The following is an 11,997-nucleotide window of genomic DNA, read 5'->3' as shown; positions in this document are numbered from 1 at the left end:
ACACACACAGGGGCACACACACAGGGACAGACACACACACACAGGGACAGACACACACACATACAGGGACAGACACACACACATACAGGGACAGACACACACACATACAGGGACAGACACACACACATACAGGGACAGACACACACACACATACAGGGACAGACACACACACACACACGGACAGACACACACACAGGGACAGACACACATATATACAGGGGCACACACACACACAGGGACAGACAGACACACAGGGGCACACACACAGGGACAGACACACACACATACAGGGACGGACAGACACACACACACAGGGACAGACACACACACACACGGACAGACACACACGGACAGACACACACACACAGGGACAGACACACACGGACAGACACACACACAGGGACAGGCACACAGGGACAGACACACACACACAGGGACAGACAGACACACAGGGGCACACACACAGGGACAGACACACACACACAGGGACAGACAGACACACACACAGGGACAGACACACACACAGGGGCACACACACAGATGCACACACACAGGGACAGACACACACACACAGGGACAGACAGACACACACACAGGGACAGACACACACACAGGGGCACACACACAGATGCACACACACAGGGACAGACACACACAGCTAGGCTTCACCACACTCCAGCCAGGCTCCTGTCCATACAGGAACACAGCTCTCTGCTCCTCCAGCTCCTCCCCCACTGGTCACATGGGTGGATGACATCAGGAAGGTCCTTTAGCCCGGTAGGGAACTCCATCTTCCCTGTTCTGAGTCCTGGGGCCGTCCACCCCAGCAGTGCGGCCGGTCTGTCTTCTCCTTCAAAGTTTAGTATGGGCCATAATCCTGGGGCAAGAGGCTGGTAGCCAGGCCCCTCCAAAACCCAGTGGCGAGGTTGGTTTCGCCACACTTCAGTTTACAAATAAAGGCAAAAGCACATCTGTTTAAATCAAGACTTTTCTAATGCAAAGGTCATGACATCTTACTACCCTGGATGTGTTCTACAAGGTCATGACATCTGTCCTGGACATCAAAAGCGCCGCTGTTTAGACTTTCTAATGCCATGGTCATGACATCTGTCTGGAGATGCCACAGGCTGTATTCTTGTCATTGATTTTATTCCCCTTATAAAATCTTACAGGCCTATAATAGACATATAAATTGTACAGTAATGCCTGCAGCCCGTACTAACGGCGTCTTGTATTTGTCTGTTTTGATACCTTATAGCCTGATGCATCCTGAACGGTTTAGGGTACTTTCACACTAGCGTTTTTCTTTTCTGGCATAGAGTTTCGTCCTAGGGGCTCAATACCGGAAGAGAACTGATCAGGCATATCCCCATGGATTCTGAATGGAGAGTAATCCGTCCAGGATGCATCAGGATGTCTTCAGTTCAGTCGTTTTGACTGATCAGGCAAAATATAAAACCGCAGCATGCTACGGTTTTATCTCCGGCCCAAAAAAGTGAAGACTTGCCTGAACGCCGGATCCGGCATTTTTCCCTATAGGTATCTATTAGTGCCGGATCCGGCATTCAAAATACCGGAATGCCGGATCCGTCCTTCGGGCCTGCGCATGCGCAGATCGGTATAAATTTGAAGAAAGATACAATAAGGATCCGTGGGTCCGCATGACAAGCGGAGAGACGGATCCGTCCTTGCAATGCATTTGTGAGACGGATCCGCATCCAGATCCGTCTCACAAATGCTTTTAGTCAGCGGCAGATTGGCGGATCCAGCGGGCATGCTAGTGTGAAAGTACTGCATGTTGTAGTCTGCGGTATACATTTTTCTACCTGTAGGCGCAGTTCTCACGGCCCTTGTGTTGGCGATGTGCGTCACTAGGTTTTATTCTTTTCGCTCCGACATATGCCTCTCTATAGGCACACATGGGTTTCCAAGTTAAAATACATAGTACTGCAAGGTATACCTTCCTTACTAGATGCCCCTACGTAGTCAGCCGCACCATATAGTAAAAAAAATAATAACGAGGACACTGTTTTGGATGCCTATGGAGACGTTGTATAGCGGCTGTGCTTGGTATTGCTTTCAGAGAAAAGAAGATACCGGAGGACATAACGGGAGAACGGAGCGGTGCCCGGGGATAATAGTAAGTGCAGTGAGATCCCCGGGCGCCGCTGTATATGTCAGGATACTTAGTTCACAGTGTTTTAACCGATAAAAGGTCCTCTGGCATCAGGCTATCGTAACAGATATCCACCAATAATACGATCTTGTTACATTTTTTATATATTTGTTTATATTTTCTTCGCTTGATTCTTCACTTATAAGCCACTGGAGCTGGCGGTGTCCGTATACCTATGACATTTGTTGCGATCGTGCTTACAAAGTGGGGCGGGATGCTGCGTTGTCTGTGTGGGGCATCAGACTATAGTAACATGTTCACTACTATAAGATTTTATTACATTTATTATATTTGTTTTTATTTTCTTCGCTTAGGTTTTCTCTTCTAGGCTACTGGGACTGGCGGTGTGCTTATACATGTAACATTTGCTGCCATCGCGCTTCCAGTGTGGAGCCGGATGCTGCGCCGTCTGTGTGGTTTAGACAACGTTGAAATATGTATCCAGGGTCCGCAGTGACACTTCATAATGAGGGTTTTTTCACACGGGGCGAGGGAAACAGAAAGGGGGGGGGAGGGAAAACTACGGTACTCATCCATTTGTATTTATTAGATGTAGGGGAGCGCTCGGAGGTGCCGATCCGCTGCGTGCACATGCCGCTCTCTGACTGTGAGCTCTGCGCGCCGCATCTGTATAGCAAAATGACAAGGGATATCAGATACTGTCTCCGACCATGGAGCAGCGGAATATCTGTATTTTAAAGGGCTGTATGGGCGCTGTGAAGGGGTTTATTAAGGTCCCCTGAAAAGAAATGACCTTGGTCCCTTAACAAGTGGGAGGCACAGATGCAAACTGCTGTAATGCCTGCACCGTTCACTTGATTTGGATGTAAATACCTCAAATTACAGCTGACAGTCTGCAGGTAAAGCCGACGGTCTGCAGGTAAAGCCGACGGTCTGCAGGTAAAGCCGACGGTCTGCAGGTAAAGCCGACAGTCTGCAGGTAAAGCCGACAGTCTGCAGGTAAAGCCGACAGTCTGCAGGTAAAGCCGACGGTCTGCAGGTAAAGCCGACGGTCTGCAGGTAAAGCCGACGGTCTGCAGGTAAAGCCGACGGTCTGCAGGTAAAGCCGACGGTCTGCAGGTAAAGCCGACGGTCTGCAGGTAAAGCCGACGGTCTGCAGGTAAAGCCGACGGTCTGCAGGTAAAGCCGACGGTCTGCAGGTAAAGCCGACGGTCTGCAGGTAAAGCCGACGGTCTGCAGGTAAAGCCGACGGTCTGCAGGTAAAGCCGACGGTCTGCAGGTAAAGCCGACAGTCTGCAGGTAAAGCCGACAGTCTGCAGGTAAAGCCGACAGTCTGCAGGTAAAGCCGACAGTCTGCAGGTAAAGCTGACAGTCTGCAGGTAAAGCCGACGGTCTGGAGGTAAAGCACATCTTGTTCGTTTCATTTCAAATCCATTGTGGTGGTGAATAGAGCCAAGAATGTTAGAATTGCGTTGATGTCCCGATATTTATGGACCTGACTGTATGCGCCCATTAGTCTTCATCCAGTGTTTACAATGATCCCTCTGTTTATGCTCTGTGTGCGTTAGATTCTTATAAAAAGCGATCTTATTCATATGTCAATCACCTCTGTCAGGAGCCCAAGAGGTTGTCCCACGATCTCCTGGAGCCCAGCACCGCGCCCATCGATCCGGAGCCCAGCACCGCCAACCACTTAATTTATTCACTGCACTATCCTGACGTCATGTAATCTCTGCTCCGTAGTCTCGCGCAGGCGCAGTGGACACTGTAGTCTGCGCCCGTGCGGACTACTGACACCGGCTTAAACTTGTCCACTGCAACATAGAACAAAGGAAAGACACAAATCCGTAACCCGTGAAGTGGTAAAAACTAGGGATCGACCGATTATCGGATTTACCGATATTATCGGCCGATATTCAGGATTTTGACCGCTATCAGTATCGGCATCCATTTTGCCGATATTCCGATAGCGTATGGGGAACACAGATCGCGCTGCTGACAGCGCTCTCCGTGTTCCCTCTGCAGCACAGGGGAGAAGGAAGCAGTGTCTCCTCCCCCTGTGCTGCTGCTGCCGCCAATGAAAGGACAGGGGACAAGAGGAGGGGAGGAGCTATGGCCACTGCTCCACCAATGAAGCTTAATCTCTCATTTATTCATATACAGGAGGCGGGAGCTGCAGGATCACATAGCCGGCTCCCGACCTCTGAGCTGTAGCTGCGATCTGCGGTAGTTAACCCCTCAGGTGCCGCGGATCGCAGCTACTTGTCATAGAGGTCGGGAGCCGGCTATGTGATTCTGCAGCTCCCGCCTCCTGTATATGAATAAATTAGAGATTAAGCTTCAATGGTGGCGCAGTGCACCCCCCCCCAAGCCCAGTATTAGACATTGGTGCAGTCGTCCCCCCCAACCCCAGTATTAAGCATTGGTGGCGCAGTGCGCCCCCCCCTCCCAGTATTAAGCATTGGTGGCGCAGTGCGCCTCCCCCCCCTCCCAGTATTAAGCATTGGTGGCGCAGTGCGCCTCCCCCCCAGTATTAAGCATTGGTGGCGCAGTGCGCCCCCCCACCCCAGTATTAAAAACATTGGTGGCGCAGTGCGCCCCCCCCCCCCCCACAGGATCCCCTCTCCCCTGCTCCTCCGATCGGTTACCATGGCAGCCAGGACACTACTGAAGTCCTGGCTGCCATGGTAAGCTCCATGCTGCTGTGTGCACAAAGCACAGAGCAGCAGGGAGAGTGTGAGCTCCTATTCACCCTGATGGAGATCTATCAGGGTGAATAGGACAAGGGTTCTAGGGGCTAAAAGTTAGTAAAAAAAAAAAAAAAAGTTACAAAAATAAAAATAAAACACCAAAATTCTAAGTATAAATGAAAAAGAAAGAGATTTACAAAAAAAATACACATTTACAATAAACATTAATTTTCAGCAGATTTGTGGGAATTTTTTTATTTTTTTTCCAAAAATGAAAATTCCCAGAATATCGGTATAAATTATCGGCTATCGGCCTGAAAGTTCACAAATTATCGGTATCAGCCCTAAAAAATCAATATCGGTCGATCCCTAGTAAAAACGACACCGGGAAGGAGAAAGTGAGCGCCAAGCTTCTATTCTGTGATGTACATATAAGTGATATAAATAGTGAATGAATAGATAGGTACCCCACTAGGTGAACGTGCAAGACAGATGAATAAAGTATGGTTATCGTTAGTTTTTAATGGTATTGCTACCAAATTATATTCGTTATCAGTAGATAAAATTGTAACTAAACGAAGACCCAAAATCTGGACACTTCCCAATAGAAGAAGTATCTCAAAATAGAGGTCAAAGGAGAAATATTATAAATATATAAAAGAAGGCAATTGCATAAAAACAAGTAGTAAGAGCAAAAAAGCTTTTCCACTTACTTCACAAGGGGGGTCACCTCCAGGATAAACTCAAGACACCTGACGCGATTCCCCCCTGATCCGAGGCCGTTCGTAGAATGGTAGAGATCCAGGTAAGCGGACCAAATCTGCAGTGAAGATGGAAGCAGCAGCCAGATCCTCAACTTCATGAAATCTCTCTTTATTGGAAATAAAACAAGCTCAACGCGTTTCGGGGGTCCATATAATATCCCCCTTCCTCAGGAGCAGATAGGGAAGCCTATCTGCTTCCAAAACAATAACAAAAGGCTACACACGCGCTGCTAACCTGGCAGACCTCCGCACATAACCTGAGGAGGGCATGACAGGTTATCCCCCAATCTGTGTTATTCAGGTAGTGACAAAAACCTAGTGCAGATTGTTCATCCCCCGTCCCAGATAATTATATCATCGATATATCTCTTATAATATACACTCTTTTTTTTTGGCGGTACCAGGTATTGAATGTATTTCTTTTAGAACTCCCCCATGAATAGATTAGCGAAAGCTGGTGCCACTTTCGTCCCCATCGCTGTCCCCCTGCGCTGGTGGTGGGCGGTAAGGTTGTATATAAAAAAGTTTTATTTTCCAGAATGAAAGGCAGGCTATCTAGGAGGAAATCAACTTGGGGTGGTTTTACTAGGAGGTCATTTCTCAGGACGGTCCCGACACATTGTATGCCTGGATCATGTTGGATGTTTGAGTAAAGTGCCGTTACATCCATTGTGAGTAGAGCATAGGTGTCTATGGCATGTCTCTGAGCTCCAGGATTAATTGACTCGAGTCGTGTAGATAGCGGGTAGTTCACGCACATACGGTTGTAGAAACAGGGTCTAAGTAGTGTGATAAATTGCGGGTTGTGGATTTTGTGTTCGACTAAAGCCGGGTGAACTCTGGGTGTCAGGAGGAGCAGGGGGGGGGGGGGAGCTGCTGGCACAAGGGGGGAGAGCTGCTGGCACAAGGTTGGGAGAGCTGCTGGCACAAGGTTGGGAGAGCTTCTGGCACAAGGTTGGGAGAGCTGCTGGCACAAGGTTGGGAGAGCTGCTGGCACAAGGTTGGGAGAGCTGCTGGCACAAGGTTGGGAGAGCTGCTGGCACAAGGTTGGGAGAGCTGCTGGCACAAGGTTGGGAGAGCTGCTGGCACAAGGTTGGGAGAGCTGCTGGCACAAGGGGGGAGAGCTGCTGGCACAAGGGGGGAGAGCTGCTGGCACAAGGGGGGAGAGCTGCTGGCACAAGGGGGGAGAGCTGCTGGCACAAGGGGGGAGAGCTGCTGGCACATGGGGGGGAGCTGCTGGCACATGGGGGGGAGCTGCTGGCACATGGGGGGGAGCTGCTGGCACAAGCGGGGGGGCTGCTGGCACAAGGGGGGGAGAGCTGCTGGCACAAGGAGGGGGCTGCTGGCACAAGGGGGGGAGAGCTGCTGGCACGAGGGGGGGAGAGCTACTGGCATGAGGGGGGGAGGAGAGAGGCTGGCACGAGGGGGGGAGAGCTACTGGCATGAGCGGGGGGAAAATGTGGGAAAGCTATGTGGGAAGATGCACAGATATCAACATGGACATTACAATAATAAAACCCTCGCATGAGACGGGTTGTCATTTTTTTTTTTAGGGACGTTTGCGATAACCGTCCTGTGCGTTTAGTCTCAAATATCACTTGTCCTAACACCCCTTTGCAAACTGAGTTGGCTGACAATACTTCTCCCGTCCACCTAGGGTTGCTAACCATTACCAAAACCCCACTATATGTAATAAACCACTTTAATATCGGATTTAAATCAACAACGTATAATTGACATCGGTATCAACACGGCCACATAAATATGATGATTGACTACTCGGTTTTGAAAAAAGTGCTGTAATCGACAAACTTCATTAGGAAAACTTTTGGGTCGCGAATAATAACCATGGAATTTGTTAGGTCGCAATCAGTCTGAATTGAAACATCTGAGAACTTTGACCTAGGACTTTCAACAATCTCTGGAAAATGTTGAATTTCCGGGGAGGAACCGGATTCCGTTTGCTCGCTTGACTCCGTTTTTATGGACGATTCAGGGATCAGAGCTTTTTTAGAAGCCTCCGGCGCGCTAAGATTATCAAGTCGTTTTCTCTTGAACGCTTTGGCTTTAGTTAAATCCTCTGCAACTTTTCGGTCAGAATCTAGAAAATTGGGGAATATGGTCGGGATTGCCTTCGGACGAAGTACACGTCCGCAGACATTGACAATGAAACTGTCCTCTGTGAAATGTAATGAACAAAGTCTATACTTATTGTATTTTCTTCGCTTCATTGTAAGAATGTCTTCGGCAAGAGCATTTACTTCGTCCCCCGCAGGAATTAACTGCAACAACCATTCTACCACTCTTTCCCGACAGTTCGGAAAGGTATGCAATTTTATTTCGTGGCCATTGTGGCTACGACCAGGCAAGTAAAAGCAGTCCTTGACCCAACAAGTCCCTGGCATTTTGCCAATTCCTGTGAAGAAAACAAAGTAAAGTTAATTTTAAGAAATAGATATTGTGTTTATACATTGTGCAAAGAAAAGAGAACTCGCCAGACAGAGTGTCCAAACAAATTAACTGTGTATCGTAGAAACGTAGAACTACACTGCTTAATACTGTGATTGTGTTTGATGAAAATGTGCTTGTGCCCGAGTTCCCGGATGGGGGTCTTACAAACCTCCCAGGGCTGACTCCGCTCTGCTCTCTGAAAGGAGAACAGTGTGATGTCTGAGGAAAAAGCTGCACCTCAGCAGCCATTTTGGAGAGTTATCAAAACTCCAGAGTTAGTTCCATGTACCAGCCTATAAAAGGGAAAGATTATAGAAGAACCAGGCAACCCAGAGAGGGAGTGAGAATATTGGCAAAGGAAGGTAATTGTCGTTTCTCAGGCTCTAGTTTTTTTTAGCATTAGGTGGAGAGATTCTAAGCTACCAGCTGCCCACCATAACCAAAGACAGAAAGGCCATCTGTCAGAATATAGTATTCCTAAAGAGGATACAGAAGTATAGGATTATACAGTACAGCAGAGATAGTACATCCCTCCAGCCTGGAGAAACAAGAGGGGAAGATTGATTGCCATAAAGTGAAACTACCGCTTGTGCAACTTTTGGGAACTAACCTGAGCCATTGTAGAAGCTGCCTTGCTGTAAATGACTTTTGCGCACATTGATGACCTCTGGATCAGCTTCAATTTGTTAAGAGAACTGGTCTCCTTATTGTGTGAACTTATCACCTATTTGCACCTTACGATGCTGGCGTCACGACACCAGGGACCCTGCCTCCACAGCACCTAAAAACCACACTATCACGGGCAGGGCCGGCGTCAGCACCCGGCACACCCGGGCAAGTGCCAGGGCCCACTGCTCCTGGGGGGGGCCCACTGTGCCCGCTCACTCCTGCATCTGCATAGGTCCCGACTGTCTCTATTGGCTGCCTGCATGTCCCGGCTTATGATAAGTGTAGCAATATGTTCTATGCCGTGTATGGCCTCTAGGGGTCTCACTACTTAGAGATTGGTACAGCGGTGTTATTGCAACTCGTTGGTTGTAGTTCATGAAGCGGCCTCATGTGTAATGGCAGCCAAGATGTGCACCTAGTAAAATGTCTGCTACTAACTGCAGTGTGTGATCATCTGGAGCAGGAGCAACTAATAGAACATGGTGGCAGCTGGGCACAGGACCTCTGATAGCAAGTCTGCTGTCTACAGATGTGTGACACTAGGACTGTACAGAGAATCTGCAACTGTAATCCCCTGACATGGGATCGCGCAGTAAAAAAGAGTGCACCGCGCATGCGCGAGACTTTGGAGAGCGAAGCCGAATTGCGGGCTGTCACTCAAAGGCAAGAGGGGGCGTGGTTACCTTGACTTGAAGCTGACATGCAAATTAGCGCGGACGGAGGATAAAAGATCGTTTCCTGACCTTATGCTGCATCGGACTGCAGGATGTAAAGTATGATTAGTATCACACTGCGGGCTACCCTGAGGTACTGCTGGCGGGTTTACATGCACTTAGGAGGTGACAGGTTCCCTTTCATAAAGGTGCAGTCCCATAACATCAAGGTTGTGGAAGTTTCTCCGAATACTCAAAACCCTAAACAAAAGGCAGAATGCATTTTGGATTTTCAGCAAATAAAAACAGAGTATGCGGATTTATTTGAAGGTAAATACAAACTAGAAATTGATCATATAATATAGCCTATCAGAAGAGTACCTGCAGCCTTAATGCAACCACTTAGGCCTCTTTCACACGGGCGAGTATTCCGCGCGGATGCAATGCGTGACGTGAACGCATTGCACCCGCACTGAATCCGGACCTATTCATTTCTATGGGGTTGTGCACACGAGCAGTGATTTTCACGCATCACTTGTGCTCCTCTTTGTGCGTTTTTCACGTAACGCAGGCCCCATAGAAGTGAATGGGGCTGCATGAAAATCGCAAGCAAGTGCGGATGCGGTGGGATTTTCATGCACGGTTGCTAGGTGACGATCGGGATCATTATTATTTTCCCTTATAACATGGTTATAATAGCATTCTGAATACAGAATGCATAGTACAATAGCGCTGGAGGGGTTAAAAAAAATAAAAAATAATTTAACTCACCTTAATCCACTTGCTCGCGCAGCCCGGCATCTCCTTCTGTCTTCTTCTTTGCTGTGTGCAGGAAAAGGACCTTTTCCCGCACACAGCAAAGAAGAAGACAGAAGAGGTGCCGGGCTGCGCGAGCAAGTGGATTAAGGTGAGTTAAATTATTTTTTATTTTTTTTAACCCCTCCAGCGCTATTGTACTATGCATTCTGTATTCAGAATGCTATTATAACCATGTTATAAGGGAAAATAATACAATGTACAGAACACCGAACCCAAGCCCGAACTTCTGTGAAGAAGTTTGGGTACCAAACATGCCGATTTTTCTCACGCGCGTTCAAAACGCATTACAATGTTTTGCAAAAATTGTGCATGTTCCCACAACGCACCCGCACCTTTTCCCGCAACGCCCGTGTGAAAGAGGCCTTAAAGAAGAACTGCAGGATTTGCACAGCAGAGGCATGATAGCACCAGTACAGGAAAGCACAGACGGGATCAGCAGTTTGGCGGTAGTGAAAAAACCATTAGGCAAGTTAAAGAGGTATTCTCATCACAAAGTTTTATACTTACCTGCTCCCGGCGCGCTGTCCACTTCCTGGTTTCGTCACAGTAGTAATGGTCAGATCTGTGCCCCCTCACAGTAGTAATGGTCAGATCTGTGCCCCCTCACAGTAGTAATGGTCAGATCTGTGCCCCCTCACAGTAGTAATGGTCAGATATGGGCCCCCTCACAGTAGTAATGGTCAGATCTGTGCCCCCTCACAGTAGTAATGGTCAGATATGTGCCCCCTCACAGTAGTAATGGTCAGATATGTGCCCCCTCACAGTAGTAATGGTCAGATATGTGCCCCCTCACAGTAGTAATGGTCAGATCTGTGCCCCCTCACAGTAGTAATGGTCAGATCTGTGCCCCCTCACAGTAGTAATGGTCAGATCTGTGCCCCCTCACAGTAGTAATGGTCAGATCTGTGCCCCCCTCACAGTAGTAATGGTCAGATCTGTGCCCCCTCACAGTAGTAATGGTCAGATATGTGCCCCCTCACAGTAGTAATGGTCAGATCTGTGCCCCCTCACAGTAGTAATGGTCAGATCTGTGCCCCCCTCACAGTAGTAATGGTCAGATATGTGCCCCCTCACAGTAGTAATGGTCAGATCTGTGCCCCCTCACAGTAGTAATGGTCAGATGTGTGCCCCCTCACAGTAGTAATGGTCAGATCTGTGCCCCCTCACAGTAGTAATGGTCAGATCTGTGCCCCCTCACAGTAGTAATGGTCAGATCTGTGCCCCCCTTACAGTAGTAATGGTCAGATATGTGCCCCCTCACAGTAGTAATGGTCAGATATGTGCCCCCTCACAGTAGTAATGGTCAGATATGTGCCCCCTCACAGTAGTAATGGTCAGATATGTGCCCCCTCACAGTAGTAATGGTCAGATATGTGCCCCCTCACAGTAGTAATGGTCAGATATGTGCCCCCTCACAATAGTAATGGTCAGATCTGTGCCCCCTCACAATAGTAATGGTCAGATATGTTCCTCCTCACAGTAGTAATGGTCAGATATGTGCCCCCTCACAATAGTAATGGTCAGATCTGTGCCCCCTCACAATAGTAATGGTCAGATATGTGCCCCCTCACAGTAGTAATGGTCAGATCTGTGCCCCCTCACAGTAGTAATGGTCAGATATGTGCCCCCTCACAGTAGTAATGGTCAGATATGTGCCCCCTCACAATAGTAATGGTCAGATCTGTGCCCCCTCACAGTAGTAATGGTCAGATATGTGCCCCCTCACAGTAGTAATGGTCAGATATGTGCCCCCTCACAATAGTAATGGTCAGATATGTGCCCCCTCACAGGAAGTTAAAAAAATATACTCCCTA

The 11,997-nt window shown here is 48.4% G+C and overlaps 1 protein-coding gene across 1 annotated transcript; it reads right to left on the bottom strand.

The window, feature by feature from the left end:
* Positions 1-7,304: 7,304 nt before the first annotated feature.
* LOC122945228 (THAP domain-containing protein 5-like) lies at positions 7,305-9,781 on the bottom strand. The gene is made up of 2 exons (XM_044304225.1): positions 9,395-9,781; positions 7,305-8,007 (listed from the first exon to the last, which is right to left on the bottom strand). Exons 1-2 carry the CDS (start codon positions 9,411-9,413, stop codon positions 7,367-7,369), a joined length of 660 nt encoding a protein of 219 aa, XP_044160160.1. The 5' UTR covers positions 9,414-9,781; the 3' UTR covers positions 7,305-7,366.
* Positions 9,782-11,997: the final 2,216 nt, after the last annotated feature.

Source organism: Bufo gargarizans, chromosome 8 (genome assembly GCF_014858855.1).
Source record: "Bufo gargarizans isolate SCDJY-AF-19 chromosome 8, ASM1485885v1, whole genome shotgun sequence".
NCBI lineage: Eukaryota > Metazoa > Chordata > Amphibia > Anura > Bufonidae > Bufo > Bufo gargarizans.
This window is presented reverse-complemented; position numbering and strand designations above follow the sequence as displayed.